Source organism: Physeter macrocephalus, chromosome 3, assembly GCF_002837175.3.
Source record: "Physeter macrocephalus isolate SW-GA chromosome 3, ASM283717v5, whole genome shotgun sequence".
Taxonomy (NCBI): domain Eukaryota; kingdom Metazoa; phylum Chordata; class Mammalia; order Artiodactyla; family Physeteridae; genus Physeter; species Physeter macrocephalus.
Genome location: NC_041216.1, coordinates 30287648 through 30306427, shown reverse-complemented (window position 1 = coordinate 30306427; position 18780 = coordinate 30287648). Strand labels below are relative to the sequence as shown.

At 69.6% G+C, this 18780-nt stretch overlaps 1 protein-coding gene across 1 annotated transcript in view; it reads right to left on the bottom strand.

Annotated features, from left to right (window-relative positions):
• Positions 1-1279: 1279 nt before the first annotated feature.
• The window catches only part of MEGF6 (multiple EGF like domains 6), a 111034-nt gene continuing 93533 nt past the window's right edge, over positions 1280-18780 (bottom strand). The window contains exons 19-46 of the mRNA XM_055081935.1: positions 18460-18579; positions 18054-18176; positions 17351-17524; positions 16671-16802; positions 15872-16000; positions 14123-14251; positions 13336-13470; positions 13125-13259; positions 10921-11046; positions 10253-10384; positions 10015-10143; positions 9756-9887; positions 9105-9233; positions 8885-9013; positions 8568-8696; positions 8086-8214; positions 7652-7780; positions 7141-7269; positions 6869-7000; positions 6635-6763; positions 5976-6104; positions 4841-4969; positions 4427-4555; positions 4066-4194; positions 3852-3980; positions 3134-3262; positions 1711-1758; positions 1280-1383 (exon numbers count right to left, since the gene is read on the bottom strand). Coding sequence (XP_054937910.1) covers positions 1325-1383; positions 1711-1758; positions 3134-3262; positions 3852-3980; positions 4066-4194; positions 4427-4555; positions 4841-4969; positions 5976-6104; positions 6635-6763; positions 6869-7000; positions 7141-7269; positions 7652-7780; positions 8086-8214; positions 8568-8696; positions 8885-9013; positions 9105-9233; positions 9756-9887; positions 10015-10143; positions 10253-10384; positions 10921-11046; positions 13125-13259; positions 13336-13470; positions 14123-14251; positions 15872-16000; positions 16671-16802; positions 17351-17524; positions 18054-18176; positions 18460-18579 — 3512 coding nt within the window. The 3' untranslated portion in view covers positions 1280-1324. The remainder of the gene's footprint in view (positions 1384-1710; positions 1759-3133; positions 3263-3851; positions 3981-4065; positions 4195-4426; positions 4556-4840; positions 4970-5975; positions 6105-6634; positions 6764-6868; positions 7001-7140; positions 7270-7651; positions 7781-8085; positions 8215-8567; positions 8697-8884; positions 9014-9104; positions 9234-9755; positions 9888-10014; positions 10144-10252; positions 10385-10920; positions 11047-13124; positions 13260-13335; positions 13471-14122; positions 14252-15871; positions 16001-16670; positions 16803-17350; positions 17525-18053; positions 18177-18459; positions 18580-18780) is intronic.

Below are 18780 nucleotides of genomic sequence, written 5' to 3'. Positions count from 1 at the left end.
GCTGCCTCCTGGGAGTGTCCTGGGCTGGAAAACCCATCATTCAGCCCGATTCCTGCCGCCGTCCCTCCGACTCCAGCTCCCACACGCTCCTGCCCAGTCCTGACGCTCGTCCTTCTCGGCCTGCTTCTTCCTGCATCACGTTACCAGCACCATCCCTAGCCCCTTCCAGGGCATGGGTTATATTTATGTACCTCAGAGTCTTAACACGGTGGCCCATTAATTCGGTTTCCTCTGCCACTGGCTGTTCACTAGTTGTCTAAGGGGACAGGGCTTTCTAGAACCCACCCTGTGGGTTTTTTTTTTTTTTTTTTGGCCCCGTGAGATCCTTCGCCCTTGGAGGCATCAGCTACCTGGGCTGGTGCTGGAGGGGAGGGGAGAGGGGGCTACAGCCCAGACCTAAGCATCTGGCGTGACAATCGGGGTCCAGCCCTCTCCATGGGCTCTACCCTGAAGATAGGGCAGGGGTAGGAGTAGGGGGGGCACCCAGGCTGCCCCCAACAGCACCCCTGCCCTCCTCCCCTCGGGGCCATGCTTCCCCCAAGCAGGCTCTAGGACTCAGCGCTTCCTCGGTCTCGGGGCACCATGCCCCTCTAGAGCACCGGGAACTGGGATAAACCCCAACTTTGCTTGTGTGGCACCCCTGTCCCCAGAGGGGCACAGGGGCCAAACGGGCCTCTCCGGTCAGGCGCATTCATGCCGGCAGGCCCAGGAGGCCACCCCGCAGGGCCCACAGGAAGCAGTGAACACACAGGCCTTGAGGAAGTGACTGCTCCTTTCTTAACTTACTGGGTTTCACGTGGTACCGAAGCGCCCACCCAGAGGCCCCTCAGGGCCCCGCAGTCCCGAGTCAGGGCTTCCCGGGCTGGGCAGGAGATGGGCAGCCCTCCAGCGCCCAGGGGTGCAGTGGGCATGTCTGGCTGCCCATAAATACCTTTCCATAAATACGGCCCAGCTGTTTCCAGGCAAACAGGCTGGGCGGCAGCAGTCCCAGGGCCTAGCACCAGAAGAACCTGCTCCGAGGGCAGGGGCCTCACGCCCGCACCTGCACCCACACCTGCCCGCAGTCCCGCGCCAGGGTGCCGGTCGGGGGGCTTCCTCCACACTGGGGTCCCCGCGCGGGTGCCCGGCGCTGCAGAGCCCGGCCGGGCAGGGCCTCCCTCCTCGCGGCCAGACGATCCTTGCAGCTGCACGACGGTCCCCGGGCCTCGGAGACAAGGGCGGGGCCCGAGTCCTGGCCCCCGGCGACCCTCCTCAGTGGTCGCCGAGGCCCCTGGTCCTCTCAGCGGGCCCTGGGAGGCAGGCCTCGGCGGGGGCTGCCCCTGAGCTAGTGCTTCTCTGCGCCACTGCCGAGCCCGGGCAGGTGAGAGGCTGACTGTGAAGCCACTGAAGGGGCAGGAGAAGAGCAGGTCAGCCCCGGGGCAGGTGCAAACTCTCCAAGTTCCCAGGGCTCTGGGCTCAGGACTCCCCTCCTGGCCTTCCAGCTCCAGCCCGACAGAGGGGGGAGACAGCCCAGCCGCTCCTCCCCAGCTGCCCCCGACGCCTCGTCTCTGAGGCCCAGGTTCTGGAATTGCCCGCCACCCGGCGGGGCCCGGATCACACGGAACCGCCTGGGCTTCAGCCCTCCTCTGGCCTTAGTCCGCTGGTAACGAACACGCGATGCCACCAAATGCCACCCTCCTGGCGATGTGGGGACGCCCCCGGCCCCCTTACCTGGGCCCAGGGCTGGAGACGGGGTCTCGGGGAACTGGGAGGGCCCACCTGAAGGCAGACAGATACGCTACTGCCCCACCCTTTGCCGGGCAACAGAGATGGGGCAGCGAGGCCTGCAGGGACCCCCGCTCCCACCTGCGTGGCCTCCCCCCGCCTCACTCCTACGCAAATGACGGGGCTCTCCCGCGCCCCAGATGGAAGTCCCCAGCCCTGCCTGCTGGAAGAGGGGCCGGGAGGTGGGACGTGGGCTGGAGGGGGAGGGACCAAGCAGGGTCCACTCCAGGACAGGGGGCAGCGAGGCCCTGCCTGTCCTCCTTCCCAGCAGGGCTCTGCTCAAGCAGACGGGGCCTCCGGCAGGTGAAGCCCCAGCTCCTGACCCTCGCTCAAGGTCAAGGCCGCCCAGGACGCATGCGGCGCAGTACCACCCCTGACCACCAGGTGCCGCCGCGGACAGCGTTCATCCCCGCGCCAGCCCCCCAGGTTCCGCCTCCACCTGCCCCACCCCACCCCTCTGCAGGAGGTGGGATCCCTCCCCTAAAGGTGCTTAACAGTTTGGGGCCAGGGCTGCCTTGACGAGGCTCAAAAAGATGCACACACAATATGAAGACCACGTCTGGGGTCCCCCAGCCAAGGAGCCCAGAAGGGAATCCCCGCTCACAGCCGGGCTCCCCCTTCACCCCATCCCAGGGCCCGCCCGGCACACGCCCCAAGCCAGCCTCTGGTCTCGCTTGGCAGACACGACCTCTTGGTGCTGCCTCTTCCCAGGAGCAGGCTGGGCCTGGGGGAGGTGACCAGGACACCAGAGGGGCACAGCCGGCCGGAGGGGCAGGGCACCCCGCGCTCTGCCTGCAGACAGCACGTTCCCCCAGAGGCTTGGGGGGCTGCGAGGCCACGGTGCCATCACGGCACCTTCCCCGACCCTGCCCGTGGGTGCACACAGGCACACGTAATGCACTGGGGCACAGGCGTGCCGGGAAGCACACGTGCGCACGGGAGCACACGCAGGCACTGGCACGCTCACGCTGGGACACACGCGGGTGCTAGCGCACAGACCGGAGCACACGCCTGTGCTACTGCGCACACACGCACGGGCGCACCGGCGTGCCCGGGGTCACACACACGCAGGGCGAGCAAGGGGTGGGGCGGTGGGCTGTGTCTGCGCCCACCCACGCTGGATCACCCAGCCCTGCCCGTGGGGTCTCCGCCCTCTGCAGTTTGAGCCCACCCCAGCCGCTCTCCGGGCCCGGAGTCAGCAGGGCGCTGCAGGCTGGCCCGCGGCCGAGTCCGGCCCCGTGGTCCAAGGGCTGGAAGGTTCACACTTGGCCCGTCAGACGCCTGCAGATACCACGGGCGCCGCGCTGGGTTGGTGACCTTTGGCCCAGGCAGCACAGACTCCTCCCTCTCTCCCCCGAGCCTGACTCACCCTGCTGGCACGTGGGCCCCATGTAGCCGTCCACGCAGTGGCACTGCCCGCTGACGGCGTCGCAGTCAGCCCCACCCCCGCAGGAGCAGCTCAAGGCACAGCCTGGTCCGAAGAAGCCCCTTCCGCAGCCTGAGGGCACAGACGCGGGGAGAGACGGGCCTGAGTGCCACTCCTGTCTGCCTGGGGCCACCGCGTGGGTGATGTCCGGGAGCAAAAGGACCTCGGGCCTTAGCTTCCCTGCCCTGCAGGAGCTCTCACGGGGCAAAGCGCCAGGCGCCAGGCCCCGGCCCAGAGCCCCTGCCCCGCCTTCCCGCCCAGCCCCCCGCTGGCAAAGGGGAGCTGGCGGTCAGGGATGCTCCTTCCAGGGCAAGGCGGCCAAGAGCCACGAGGACGTGTGTGGAGCCCCCAGGGCCGGCGCCTCCTCCCCTGGCACGTCTGGGAGGCCGGCACGTTTCCTTCCCACCTAACTGGGGCCTCTCTCTAGGACTGCAGCCCACACCCAAGGGACAGGCTAAGCGGGGACTCAGGTGGGGGCCAGAGGGCAGGACTGGCCTTGACCACCCCGAGCAGGAGCTCCGTGCTGGGGCCCCTGCAGAGGGACGGGTTGGGCACGGCACCCAGGCCACAACGTGGCACAGACGGGGCTCCATCAACACGGTCAATACCACTGACAGAGACCCGCACCCGTGCCCCCCACCAAGCGGGACCCCGGACTCACCCCGGTCACAGGTGGCCCCCGTGAGCCCCGGGGGGCACAGGCAGCGGCCGGTGACGGGGTCACAGGGCACCCCATCCTCGCAGTCACACTGCTGGCTGCAGCCTTCTCCAAAGGAGCCCGGCTCACACCCTGGTGGGGCAGCGGGCTCAGCATCACCTGTCCCGTACCCAGCGTGAGGGGCCGGACGGGGCACGTGGGCGCACGGATCACTCACCCTTCTCGCAGAGCTGGCCGCGGAGGCCGGCAGGGCAGAGACACCTGCCACTGACGGGGTCGCAGGGGGCGCCGTGCTGGCACTCGCACGTCCCCCGGCAGCCAGCCCCGTGGAAGCCAGGCGGACAGCCTGAGGGAGACCCGGATTGGAGCTCCGGACTCGTTTGCCCAGAGTGGGCAGAGGCCCGGCTCAGGGCCCGGCTCCCCGCTTCCTCAAACCCAGGCCCGGCCCTGAGCCGGGACCTCTGCCCCGGGAGCCCCACCGAAGCGGGGGTCAGGCGTCATCTCAGCGGGCCCCCGCGGGGAGCGGCGCGGAAAGCGGAGGAGCGGCCGCCGGGACAGGCGCCGACCCCACGACTCACCGTGCTCGCAGGCCTGGCCGTAGAAGCCGGGCCCGCAGCGGCAGGCGCCCGATGAGGGCTCGCAGGCGCCGTGGTTGCGGCAGGAACACTCCAGGAGGCAGGCGGCACCGTAGCGCCCGGCGGGGCAGGCTGGGGAGAGGGCCGGCGGGTCAGCCTCCTGCCACGGGAGAGCAGGGCGCACGGGGCTGGCCCCTGGGCGCTAGCCTGACCCGCGTGAGCCCGGCAGCCGAGCCCGGCCCTACGGCAGGCAGCCTGCGGCCCCGGCAAACGCCCTCGAGCTGCGGCCCTCCTCGGGAGCCTGGGGCCCCCCACCCCGCCGCCACCACACCGGCTGCGGCCTCGCCCCCCTGCAGGCACCACCCCTCCAGCTCACTCGGCGATGTGGCCCCCAGGCTGCCCCAGACAGACACTCACCCAGCTCGCAGTGCTGCCCCGTCCAGCCCAGGCCGCAGGAGCAGCTGCCGTTGGCGGCGTGACACAGGCCCCCGTTTCTGCAGGAGCACACGTGCTCACAGGTGACACCAAACCGGTTCTGGGGGCAACCTAGGGACAGAGCCGGGTGCTGCTCAGCACTCTGGCCCAGGGACGCCCCCCCCAGATCTGACAGTCATTCAACAAACACTCCCCGGGCCTCTCAGAACCCGTCCCTGCCCCCCGGGCACGCACGCGCCAGGAAACAACACCAACCACGTCCTGCCCCTTCATCCACACTCCGCAGATGCCGGGCCTGATCGGCACTGAGGATAGCACAGGACGAAAGGGACCAGGGCCCTCCAGGGGCTGCGAGTGCCTGCCCAGCTGGCAGGAGGGGGTTAGGGAAGTCTTCCTGGAGGCGGCAGCACAGAGGAAGCTGGGCAGCCCTGCACTCCAGGTGGCCCCTGTCACATGCTGATTGACCCATGGCCACCGTCCTTCCCTGCGGGCCTCGGGGAGTGTGACCGGCCCCTTGATGAGGACCAGAGGGCGGCAGGGGGCTCAGACCTACCAGGGTGCGGGGCCAGGCCAAGCAGGGCCTTGAGGACCATGCACGCCATCATAAGCATGAGCGCCACCACTGTCCCCAGGGACCGCCCCATCTCCCCACCATGGCCTGTGCTCCAGGGCTCCCTCTCTGTGGGGTCCCTGGCCACTGGGCCCGGTAGAAAGGCCAGAGGGACCCCATTCCAAGAGGACATCAGCCAGAAGGCTGGCTCCGTCCTCAGACGAAGCAGCCGCCTGACCCCTCCTGCTGGGGGGGGGCTCTGGGTCAGAACGGGTTCATCCCCCACTGGCCACAGGGAACTGGACAGGTCACTTGATGGCCTGAGCCTTGGGGTCACGGGTCAAGGCAAGGCGTGGGATGCTACTGGATGACCCGATGACCCGAGTGGGCGCTGCTGTCAACACAAGCTAGACCCTCACTTCTTAGCCTCAGGGCACTTGGGGTATTAACGGTGGGGACCCAGTTCTCCCCCAGTGACCCCAGGGCTTCACCCCATCACCCTCCCCCCGAGGCTGACGGAGTGACCCCCGTGAAGTACCCAAGGCCGCAGGGGGAGCAAGCTCTCACCGTGCTCACAGTGGACGCCGGTCCTCCCGGGGGGGCAGGAGCAGGTTCCGGTCACGGGGTCACAGGCCGCCCCTTGCCCACACCTGCACACGTGGGCACAGCGGGGGCCAAAGCGGCCGTGTGGACAGGCTGCCAGGAGGAAAGGGAGGGTGGCCACTCCAGGCTGGATTCCCCCCCTCTCTGCCGGGTCAACCCGGGACAGGGCGGGATGGGCCAGGGAGGGCGGGGTGGGGAGACTCCCGTGTCTGCCCAGATGGGGCGGGGCTGCCTGCTGCCCCGCCCCCTGCCAGCTGGCTCTGCTGGGGGCCGGCCCAGCCCGCGCTGCGAGTGACCCACGGCGGCCCCGCCCACCCCGCCAGCCCAGCCAGGATTCCAGGTGATTGGAAAGGCCCCACCTGGCCCCGGGAACAGCTGGCCTCTGCACGGCCCCTGGTGGACACGGCCCGAGCCGGGGGCACAGCACATGGCCAGGCAGGGCTGGCCAGCAGGGATGCTTTGGCCACACGGAACCCCCAGCTCAGCCCAGCCTGCGGCCGGGCCCCGGGGGGGGCGGGCCCAAGAAGGGGGGTGGTCAGGGGCTGTCCTCCCCGCAGGCTGGCTAAGCCTAACCGCCGAGGCGCAGGGAGGAGCTGCCCCCTGCCCTCACCCTGGCCACTCACCGAGGCCGCAGTCGGTTCCGAGGAACCCAGCGGGGCAGTGGCAGGCCCCTGTGGCCGCGTCGCAGGAGCCCCCGTTGAGACACCCACACAGCTGCTCACAGCCGGGCCCGAACCGCCCGGGCGGGCACCCTGCAGGGCGAGGGGGCAGCTGCCAGGGGCCAGGGGGGCTCCCAAAGCCCCTGACCTCCCACCTCCCACGTCATCCTTCCCGACGGCCCAGCGGGCAGCACTCACGCTGCTGGCAGCCGGCACCGTGGTAGCCGGCGGCACACGCGCAGGCCCCCGAGGCAGGGTGGCACGCCTGGTCCTCGCCGGGGCACTGACACTTCTGCCCACAGCTCTCCCCAAAGGCACCGGGGGGGCAGGCTGGGTGAGGAGGCAGGGGGTCAGTGCCGGCCCTGCTGGAGCGGGCATCCTCCCGGGGGTAGAGGTTTGGGGCCCAGCACAGGGGCACGTGTGGCCTGAGCCGCCCACTGCCCCTGGGCCCGCCCAGGTTGGTCACCTACCCTGCTCACAGCCGGGCCCAGTGAAGCCTGGGGGACAGTGACACTGCCCGGTGACGTGGTGGCAGGCGACGCCGGGTGGGCACTGGCAGCCCCGGGCACAGGCCTCTCCAAACCAGCCGGGCGGGCAGGCTGCAGGGAGGCATGGGCCCGAGGGGTCGCCGCGTGAAGGGCCCGACCCCACCCGGAGCCCCAGCGGGGCTGGGGGCTCACCGTTCTCACACCGCACCCCTCGATCCCGGCGGGCAGGGGCGCGCCCCGGTGACGTGGTGGCGGGCGGCCCCCCGCCCGCAGGCACGACGCTCCACACAGCGAGCCCCGAATGCGCCCTTGGGACAGGCGGCGGGGAAAGAGGCGGGGGGCTGGGGGCGGCTCCCTGGACAGAGGCGGGGAGGCCCCGGGAGCTCAGCCCGCAGCCCTGCCCCCTACCTGTCAGTTGCCCACCCCGGGGAGGCCTCCACAGCCTGGCGTGAGCTGAGGCCACACTGGAGGGGCCCTAACCCGCCCCACTCACGGCTCTGGCACTTGTCCCCGGTCCAGCCGGCCGGGCAGAGGCAGTGGCCTGTGTGCCGGTCACAGAGGCCGCCGTGGAGGCACCCGCAGACGTGCTGGCAGCCGGCTCCGAAGAACCCCGGGAGGCACTCTGCAGAGGCGGGGACAGGTGAGGGGACCCGTGAGGGTCCAGCCCTGGAGCAGGGCGATGCCCCTGGGACCCAGGACACCCCCGCCCCGCCCCTGCTTCCCGCACCCAGAGCCTCGGATCCCGTGTCCTCGGGAAGGAGGGGTGCCCAGTGGGCTGGTCACACTGCAGGCCACACCCCAGGACCCTGACCCCCAACACCAGGCAGCCACAGGCGGAAGGGGCTGCACCGAGGCACACCGGGGCGCTGGCCCTGGGTTCCAGGCTCCCGGGGTCCCTCCTTCCTCCTCCTCCCGCCCGGCGCTCACCCTTCTCACAGGCCAGCCCGGCCCAGCCCTCTGGGCAGGTGCACTGGCCTGAGACGGGGTCGCAGGTGCCCCGGTTCTGGCAGAGACAGGAATGCTGGCAGTCCTCGCCGTAGAGGCCCGCGGGACAGGCTGGGGACGGAGAGAGAAGGGGCTTGCAGCATTCCCGCCAGCCAGGTCGGCGGCCTGAACCCTCGGAGGGCCAGCCCACTGGGTCTGCAGGCCCGCCCCAAAGGGCAGGGACCTAGGGCTGCCTCTAGGACGACCTGCTCCAGGGCTCCCCGGGCCCACCTGCCCAGCCTCCGGGGGCTCAGGGCTGAAGGCTGTGGTCCTAAGCCTTCCTCCCCACCCCAGGGCCCCCGCCCTCCCGGCCCTCCATTCCCAGTGAGCTGTGTGTCCACCTCGCGCCCCACGCCATGTGACCTTGCACGGCCCAGGGAGGGGCAAGCACGTTGCCTGGCCCCAGACTCCCGGGCAGGGCTTACCCTGCAGGCAGGTGGGCCCCATCCAGCCAGGGCCACAGCGACACCGCCCGTGGACAGGATCGCAGGAGGCCCCGTGAGAGCAGGAGCAGGCCTGGCTGCAGTTGTGGCCGTACGTGTGGGCTGGGCAGGCTGCAGGAGAGAGGGGCGGTCAGGGGCCGGGGGGACGGACCCCGGGAGGGGCTGCAGCAGAGGGTCCCGGGCTGCTGCAGTCCATCTGCCCCCTCCCTCTGGCCTGGGCACCAGTCGGGGTGGCCACAGGTAAGGACTGAGCCTAACCGTAACGGGCAGCACCCAGGGCTGACGGGGGCCTCACGCACTCTGGGCGCAGCGGGGGCCCCGGCGGCCGGCAGGGCAGAGGCAGGAACCGTTCACGGCGTCGCAGGGCACCCCGGCGCTGCAGTCACAGGCGCGGTGGCAGTCCACTCCGAAGAAGCCGGCCGGGCAGGCTGCAGGCAGGGGGCGGCGATGGGAGATGGCCAGGGGTCACGGGTCCCCCCACCCACACGCCCGGCCACCCCGGCCTGCACCCTGGCTCACCGCGCTCACAGAAGGTTCCCCTCCAGCCGGCCGGGCAGGTGCAGGCCCCGCTGACATGGTCACAGGCTGCCCCGTGCTCACACTGGCACTGCCGCCCACAGCCCGGCCCGAAGTAGCCCTGGGGACACCCTGAGACACCAGACCATCAGCTGGGGGGACGGTGAGCCTGACCCAATCCTCCCCAGGCCTCCACCACCACCGACCGGGCCAGGGCCCGGGACTGTGGGGCGGGAGAAGCCCCTCCATACCCAAGGCCTCTGCGCCCGTCCCCCAGCTAGGAACCGAGCCCCGAGCCCTGGGGAGGAGGGAGCCCCAGGCCCACCCAGACCCACCAACCCGCCAGGGCAAGGCCCTCGTTCCTTAGCAGACATCTTCCTCCCCTCCTCCAGGTGCCAGGTGTCCTGTGGGGTGCAACCGGCCCCCCCTCTCCCTGCTGCGCCAGGTGGGCCTTCTGTTGGGCCCAGGCAGGTGGGAGGGTGGAGGCTGGCCCAGGCTGGGGCGGGAGGGCGGTGGGCTCAGGCGAGGAGATTCCGTTTGTCCGGGGAGAGGAGGGCAGGACTAGGTCCCCGACACTCGGGCGTGTGCAGGTGCGCGCGTGTGTGTGAGTGCGCGCGTGCGCGGGCGTGTGCGCGTGCGCGGGCCGGGACTCACGCTGCTCGCACCGCGGGCCCGCATAGCCGGCCTCACACAGACACAGGCCGCTGACGGCGTCGCAGCTCCCGTGGCCTGCGCTGCAGTTGCAGGTGTGGCTGCAGTCGGGTCCCCAGTGGTCGCTGTCACAGGCTGCGACAGGGGCCGGGTCACCCTGTGCAGGTGACCACAGCCACGTTGGGGTCCAGGGCCCTCCCCGGGGCCTGGGCAGAGGCTTCCCCAGGGCAGGGCGGGGACGCGGGCACAGCAGGCCGCCTACCTCTCTGGCAGCTGAGGCCGGTCCACCCCGGGGCGCAGCTGCAGCGGCCAGTCACCGGGTGGCAGAGCCCGTCGTTGACGCAGGAGCAACGCATCTGGCAGCTGGGCCCAAACCAGCCTGCTGGGCAAGCTGCAGGGAGGGCAGGGTGAGCGCACTGGGCACGGGGGACACGGGGCCGGGACACGGGTGGGACACGGGGATCGCAGGCGGGGCCGAGGTCGGGGCGGCGGGCACTCACTGTCCTGGCAGCGGCTGCCCACGAAGCCGGGGCGGCACAGGCAGGCTCCGGTCTCAGGCTCACAGGAAGCACCGTGCTCGCACGCCGGGCAGGTCTCCTGGCAGCCCAGCCCCCAGCGACCTTCAGGACAATCTAGCCCCCCCACAGCCAGTCAGTCTCCCCTGGGGCCTTCTGTCCCCACCCGAGCTGTGTCCCCGAGAAGGGAGAGGGACAGGTCGCGGGAACCCCGAGCCTCCTCGTGGGCTGCAGGCTGCAGGGCGTCCACCCCCAGAAAGGGAGCCCCTGCCCTAGAATGGCTCGACAGGCAAGAGGGGGGCACCCAGAGTGAACAGGGGCCTAGAGGACAAGCCACAGGCCCGGGGAGGGCTGGGGGCCGCTGGCCAACCCGTCTCCACGGCTGACGGTTCCTAATGCGTGCACCCTCCGCGGGCATGGCCACAGGGCGGCCACAGACGCCCACGTCCAGACCCAAGGCTGGCTGGTGTGAGCTCTCGCAGCTGCTGTGGACTGGCCTGGGGTCTGCTGGGCTCCAGGGCTGAGGCCAGGGCTCCCCAAACACAGCCCAGGGCTGGGGTCCCCAAATGGGATCCAGGCTGGGCTCCCCAAACCCGGCCAGGAGTCGTGCAGCCCAGGAGGTTAGGAGAGCCCGGGACATGGCTGCCACTCACCTGCCCCGCAGTCAGCCCCGGTCCTCCCAGGAGGGCACAGGCACTGGCCCGTGGCCCGGTCGCAGGGGGCCCCCTCGCAGGGGCAGGAAGCTGAGCAGTCCTTGCCGAACGTCCCGGCCGGGCACTCTGCGGGAGGGGGCGGAGGGCCTCAGCCACCTCCACAAGGAGCGGCCCTCCTCCCCGTGAGGCCCCACCCCGCCCCGGGCACCTGCCCCCTGGCCCAGCAGCGTTGCTGGGCACAGCCGGGGTCCCCTGGGTGACGAGGGCAGTCATGGGAGTGGGCAGGAGACGGGGGACATGGGGCGGGACAAGGAGGGGCCTGCTGGGGCTGACCCGCGTTGGGGAGCGGTGGTGAGGGGCGGCCTGGAGACCACAGGCCAGCAGGGCTTGGGAGGCGGGCAGCCAGGACCCTGGAGAGCGGGGGGGCGGGGGCAGGGCTGGCTCTGCCTTCCTCCCACTTTGGTCCACCCTGGGGACCCCCTGCTGGTCACCCCCATGTTCAGAAATGAGAGCAGCCAGGCGGCTCTGGGCCCACAGCAGGGCTTCGGGAAAGAATGCAGGGGCCACGGAGCCTCGCCCCACCCGTGACCGCTGCAGTGGCTGCTCCGGTGGCCTTGCAGGGCACCGTGCCAGACCTCACACCTGCCCTGGCTGGGGAGGCAACGCGGTGGAGGGAGGGCCCTGCCAGCCCCAGCTCCGCGAGGCCGCCCCAGTGCTGCTGGAGGGAACGCTCCCAGCTCAGGAAGGCCGGCACGGCACCTGGGGAGGGCGGGGCTGCGGCACCCTCCACACCAAAGAATCAGAGCCCGCCCCGCACCCAAACACCCAGCGGGGCTGAGAACTGAGGACGCTCCCTGCCTGGGGGGCGTGAGGTGTCAGGGGGTGGGCGGGCGCCAGGCCTGGGGTCTCCCTGGGCCCCGAGATGGGCTCCGGACAAAGGACACACCCTGGTGAACCGTTGCCGTGAGGGCCCGTGCCGTGCGGGCACGGGCCCGCCCACCGGACCGCAGGTGCAGCAGCACAGGGCACGCACCAGGTGGCCAGGCGCAGCGCACGCACGCAGCAGGCGATGGGGTGCAGCCCACGCACACAGGCACCCACGCAGTGCGGACCGGGGTGGGCAGGGAGGCCCAGCCACCTAGGGGAGCCCCCCGCTCCACTGCCTGGGGGCAGACGCGTGTTTGGGCGTTAATGCTTTCCAGACCTAACAGCGGCGGGGAGCCCATTATTGCTGTAAAAATATGTGTGTCATTTCCTGTGGCTCATCCTTGGGGCCCTGGAGACTTTTAAAGAACAAAGGAAAAGAAAGACAAAGAAAACCAGCAGGGAAGGGCTGGGGGTGAAGGCCCTTCGGTGTCTCAGCACACAGGCCGCCAGAGAGGGCAGGTGCAGGCAGGCGCGCCCCGTGCTGGAGTGCAGCGGAAGACTGACCCCTCGGCTGGGGATGGGCGGTGGCCCCCAGGCCACTTAGGGGCAGCTGGGCGGGCAGCTCTGGCTGAGGGGGACTCGAGCCGCTGCCCCGGTCGGGGTCACACCAGTCACACCGCAGGCCCCCTCGGCTCCCAGCTGCCCCCCCGGCTGACGGGTGAGGACAGCGTGCCAAGGGAGGTCCCAACCTGCCTGTGCCCCGTCGGCGGCCACGGCAGCCCCACCGCTCAGAGCGAGGGCTCCCCCATGTAAACGAGGGGCCCCCAGCCTCCAGCCTCGCCCGTGCTTGGTACCCACTCATGCCCCCCCCCGGCCCGGGCATCCACGTGGAGGGCCTTTGGTCACCACCCGCGCCCCACGCCGGCACCTCCGGCCCCGACTTCGCTCCGAGCCACCACCCTCGGGAGCAGCTGCCTCTGTCCCGCTTGCTCAGACCCACCAGGAAGGAGGCCCCCGGCCCAGCGTCCAGCACGAAGCTCGCTTAGTGTGTTCTGTGACCGAATGCGTGAGCGAGCGAGGGAGGGAGGGGACGATCTTGGAGAGGCACTGGCCCTTCTCCAGGCCGCCCTGCACGTGCGTGCACACACACACACACGCAAACACACACACGAGTTCCGCCCTCTCGGGTGCACAGAGACAGGCAGACCTGCGGCTGAGCCACCGCCGCGTGACCAGGGTAGGGACATGGCAGGTCAAGGTGCCGCCAGGACCAGCGCTTCCGGTGCCCGGCGCCCAGCACGCGCCAGACGACCGGCACACCAGGGCTGGCCGCTCACCTTGGCCGCAGTCCTCGCCCTGGTAGCCGGCAGGACACTGCTTCCCACACTGGCCGTCGACGGGGTCGCAGGCCACGCCCGGGGGGCAGGTGCACGCCTGCCGGCAGCCTGGCCCAAAGAAGCCCGGCTGGCACTCTGCAGGGGGAGAGGGGAGAGGGGTCTGCAGGGTTCCGCCGGCCCTGAGGCCCTCCCTCCACAGCCCTGCACTCACCGTCCTGGCACCGCTCGCCCGCGAAGCCCGCCTTGCAGGCGCAGCTGCCGTCCCTCCGGTCACACGCGTGCGTGTTGGGCTGCTCGCACTGGCACTCCTCCGAGCAGCCCGGCCCGAAGGCCCACGGTGGGCAGGCTGCACCCCAGAACCGGCCGTGAGGGGGCCTGCCCACTGAGAGCGCCCACCCTCCCCAGCCCAGGGTCTCCGGCCCCATCCACCGAGCTGTGTCCGGGACCCCACGCAGAGCCGCTGGTGTGTGCCCATTCCACAGATGAGAAACGGGGGCTCAGAGAGGCACTTGGCAGCCAGGAAACACTCGGGATCCTTACTGCCTCCCTCTACACAATCCTTTTACAAAGAGCTGCTCGGATGAAGTCGGCTTGCTTTCCGCCCGCATCCCACAGCCTCTCCCATCCCAGGTGTCTACGGACGCAGAGCGGGGTGACCCCGCCGGGGGCTCAGGACTCGCGGCCAGGAACGTCCTGGAGCTCTGTGCCCTGGAGCTTCCGAGGGAGGCCTGCCCCGTCCACGCTCAGCCCGCCCATCAGCCTGGCTGGGGCTGGCACCGCCCACCCGGACAGACGCCCTGGCGGCCAGTGCAGTCCAGAGGACGCGGCTTTGAGCCCACAGACCCCACACCCCAGCCGGGGCACCGGCTGAGCCCCCGCATCCTCATCTGTAAACAGCGACAGTCCAGCACAAGCTGCACCGCGGGCAGGAAGCGCCCGGCCCATGCTGCGGCCCCGCCCCCCGGACACGGGCGGCCAGCGGGCAGAGTGGGACTCACCCAGGTGGCAGAAGCGGCCGTAGAGCCCCGGGTCGCAGAGGCAGGCCCCGTAGAGGCGGTGGCACCGGCCCCGGTTGGCACAGTGGCACTTCTTACCGCAGTGCTTGCCGTAGAAACCTCTGGGGCAGCCTGGGGGAAGGGGAGCCTCTTGACTGCCCGCCCGGACACGGCCCCCACCCGAGGAGATGCTCCAAGGGGCCCCAGGACCAGCACAGGAGTCAGGAGAGGCCTGGGCCACCAGCAGCCTGAGGACCCTGCACCCCAGACAGGGAGGGTCGCGGGGGGCGGCGAGGGCATCACGAGGGCGGAGCAGCCACGAAGGGCACCCCACGGATGCGGCCATCTGCCCTGGCCGGCCCGCGCCCCTGGGGCCTGTGGCCTGGATGGCGGCCAGAGCGGGACACCAAGCGCGTCCCCAGCACACACGTGGGAGACGCTCAAAGAAAGCCCACCCTGCTCGTCTGACCGGCACCTGCAGCGTCCTGACGTCTGTCCCTCGGTGGTCACCTGGCCTGACCTCTGGACCTCACAGAGGGAAGGACACGGGCCCAAGCTCAGGGGGCCCAGGGCCAGGACAGGGCTCTGGCATTCCTTCCCCAAACGCTCCCCTCCAGCTCTGTCCTGCCCCCGTCCTGCCTACTGAAGGGCCTCAGGGAGCTGGACGGTGACCCCAAGGTACGTCCACACCCTAACCACCAGGATCACCAGGTGGGGCCATCCTGCCCTGTCGGAGCAGGCCTAACCCAACACGTGTCCTTAGAAGAGAAAGGAGAGGGAGGCCGGAGACAAGAAGAGGAGGCCACGGGGAGACAGAGGCACAGACTGTGGGGAGGCAGCCACGAGCAGCTGGAGTCTAGGACACTAGTACGGGGCCCCTGAGAACTGGACGAACCTCCTGAAGCTCACCCGCACGGGCACACGCTACCCGAGGACCCCCGACTGAGAGCCGGCCTCCAGGAAGCCACACCACGTCATGAGCAGAAGTGCTAAAATGCAGACGCTTTCTCTGCCGGCTGCCCCTTGGGTCCGTTCAGGGCCCATCACACATACAGCGCCCAACAGGCAGTGGGCTTTCAGCCTCAGCAGAATAGGGATGGCAGATCGCAAGGAAAGGTGGGCAGGGGCGCTAACCAAGCCGCAAAGGTGACCAGAGGGAGGGGGTGGAAAGCCCTGCCCGGCCGCCCGGGACTTAGAAACCTGCCCCACAGAGCTCCCATGGGCACGGGGACACGTCCACCGACTGCTGCCATCCGCTGCTAAGGCGGGAAGTCCTTGATGTGTTAGCTACATTCGCCAGCGAAAGAAGCAGAAACTTAAAGCTCTGAAGACTTTAAGAGGAAGCATCAAGCACCTGGGAAACTCGTGTGGACTCTAGTTCCTCCAGAAATGTTGCAACTTCCAAGTTAAAAAGGATGGTAATGTCGTCCCATGCAGCCGCAGCCCAGGCGTGCTCCCTTCTGCAAATCCCACCCAGCCATCATATAGCTCTCCTTGAATGCTTCCAGGAACAGGGAGCTCACTACCTCCCCGGGGACCCTGTCACAAAAGTGCTGTTCTCCCAACAAGTCCTCACTACCTGCTATAGTCAGGTCCCAGGAGGATCATCAGATGTAGAAAACTCAATGCCTCTTCCACGAAAGGGCCTCATCCTTCCCCCAGAAGGAAGGGGGCTAGGAGCTGAGAGGTAGTGCCCACCCCTCCCCTCCAGCCAGAGGACAACCCTGGAGGCACAGGAGGGGCTGCACCCACCGTCCTCACAGCGGGCTCCACTGACACCTGGAGGGCAGCGGCAGGCCCCTGTCACAGGGTCGCAGGTCCCGCCGTTCTGACAGCTGCAGGAGAAGCTGCAGTTCTTCCCGAAGGTGTCTGGGGGACAAGCTGCGGGGGACATGGAGAAGCACAAGGGTCACTGGCCCGCAGGAGGAGTCGGGGCCCAGAAGCCCCTCCAGTGACACTGAGACACCCTCCTGGGGGACGAGCCACCCAGTTCAAAAGCAACTTCCCAGAGCAGCACCCGATGGCACTTGTGCTCCCTGCCCCTGCCCACGGGCATGGCAGACATCTCTAATCAATCGCCACATCCTCGCCCTCTGAACTCCGACACGTCCACCTTCTCAACCGGCACTTTCATCAGAGTGGGTCACTGGCAGACCCTCAGAGACGGTCACTACGGCCCTTGAGACTACTGGCGTCCCTGGGCAGGGAGCGGACAGGCTCTGGACAGAGCCTGCGAAAGCAGGTTTCAAACGTGCTTCGGCTACCAACTTGGTGCGTGGCCTGGGGAGGTGACCTCTCCCCTCTGGGACTCGGGCGTGACTGGCCCACCCGCTCGCTGCTCTTCAGCAGACCCCCTGGGGTCTCCCCGCGCCTAGAACAGGGCCTGGCAAGGAGCAGGAAGCCAAGAGACCCTGAATGAACGAGTGAACGAGTGAACGGATGGACCTGTGGAGCCCCTGCCCAGGGCTGGCGGGGAGGCGTAAACTGTGTGTGCGGCGCAGGTCCTGGGGCTCAGGGCCCCGCCCACACCCTGCCCTCACAGCAGCCTCACCCTCAGTGCAGACGAGCCCGGTCCAGCCGTCGGGGCAGTCACAGCCACGCAGGCTGGGGAGGCAGGTCCCCCCCTTCCTGCAGTCAGCACAGGTCAAGCTGCAATCTGGGCCAAAGGAGTCGTCCAGGCAGACTGGGGGACACAGCGGGAGAGGGGCCTCAGAGCCTGACCCCTGGCCCTGGACCCCGCCCAGCATCAGGCCAGAGAAGGGGGCACAAGGGACGTCCTCAGGCTGTGAAGTCCCCACGTGGGCGAGCGGAGACGTGGGACCCAGATGGGGGGCCGGGAAGGGCTCTAAGCAGAGAGCAAGTGGCCCCATCCCAGGCTCAGCCCCGGGTGCGCTGGGCAAACTGACCAAGCAGCTTGGCCTCTCTGCGCCTTGGTCCAACGAGGCCCTCACGGGAGCCCTTCCTCACACCCAGGACCGCAGGGTGGGCAGCAGCTGGGCCCGAGGGGGCGCTGGTACAGAAGCCCTGGGGACGGGTGACCTCTCACCAAACTTCTCCTCCAATGTGTGTTCGCCCCGCGCCTCCTCCTCCTCCTCCTCGGTCCCGATGTGGTCATCATCTTGGAGGTGGGGCAGCTCGTCCTGGAGCACTGCACCCAGGACCGCAGGGTGGGCAGCAGCTGGGCCCGAGGGGGCGCTGGTACAGAAGCCCTGGGGACGGGTGACCTCTCACCAAACTTCTCCTCCAATGTGTGTTCGCCCCGCGCCTCCTCCTCCTCCTCCTCCTCGGTCCCGATGTGGTCATCTTGGAAGAGGTGGGGCAGCTCGTCCTGGAGCACTGCCACGTGCGGGGGGAGCCGCACGAGGGGCAGGTGGCCGTCCAGGCCCACCTCGGTCATCTCCAGGGCTGGGCGGAGCACAGAGGGCCCTGAGCCCCTGCCGCCCACCCGGCCTTCCCAGGGTTGGACCCCCTGCCCCTCGGTGCCCAGAGGCAGCTCCGGGCCTGAGCCCCACCCCGGGGCCCCTTCTCACCCCAGCCACCCAGGACGTCCCCACTGCAGGCCTGACCCTACTTCTCAGGACAGAGGAGGCTCCGGGCTCTGAGGCCCTGACCCACGCCACGTCTACCCCGGCTGTCCCGGCTCCCAGGCTGGCCCTAGGGACGCTGAGCATGGAGTGGGTGTGGGGACAGGAACAGCTCTCTGTCCCTCTGGACGCTGTCCTCAGTCCCGGGAACGATGTCCCTCCTCTCACCTGGGCAGGGCAGGAGCCGACTCCAGGGCCCCTGAGTGACCCCCTGCCCGGGGGCGCCTGTCTGTCCGGCCCCTCCGCCCAACCCTGCTGCCCCCGGCCCGTCCCACAGCGAGAGGCAGGACAGAAGCGGGGTCCATCCAGCCAGGAAGGCGGGGTCCCCGTGGTGCCCAGCAGAGACTCACGGCTGCAGCCCCGGCGGTCCTCGTCCAGCAGGTAGCCGTCCTTGCAGGAACACTGGAAGGAGCCGGCCAGGTTCGTGCAGTGCTGCTCACAGCCGCCACGGCCGGAGGTGCACTCGTCCAGGTCTGTGGGCAAATCCAGGGCCGCTGGCGCCTGTCCTCCGGGGGTCGGGGTCTCGGGGGCCCCTCCTGCCCCAGCCCTGCCCACTGCGCAGGGGCCGGCTGGCTGATACCCACGCCACAGCCATCCTCCTGTCCCCAGGGTCAGAGGGACGGGGTGCAGGCCCAGCCCGAGAAAAAGACAGTGACCTCAGGCGGGGGAGGGAGTGGGCAGGTCCCCACAGCCCTGCCGATGGCAGGTGCTCAGCCAGCACCCACTCCCCAGCCAACACAGCTGCCTACCGCTCACCCTCACAGCCGCAGCCGTCGGCGCCAAGCTGGTAGCCGGCATAGCAGCCGCACTCGTAGCCGCCAGGGCTATTGGTGCAAACCTGCTGGCAGCACGGGGAATCGGCACAGTCATCGACATCTGCGGGGCACACACCACAGCCCGGCTGGCACCCAGGCGCCCGCCCACATGTGCACCCTTCCACAGCACAGCGGTGTGTGCACGCCTGCACACAACCGCACAGGCACCTGCACACACCACACGCGCACCTGCACACAACCACACGCACAGCTGCACACACCACACGCATAGCTGCACACACCACACGCACACCTGCACACA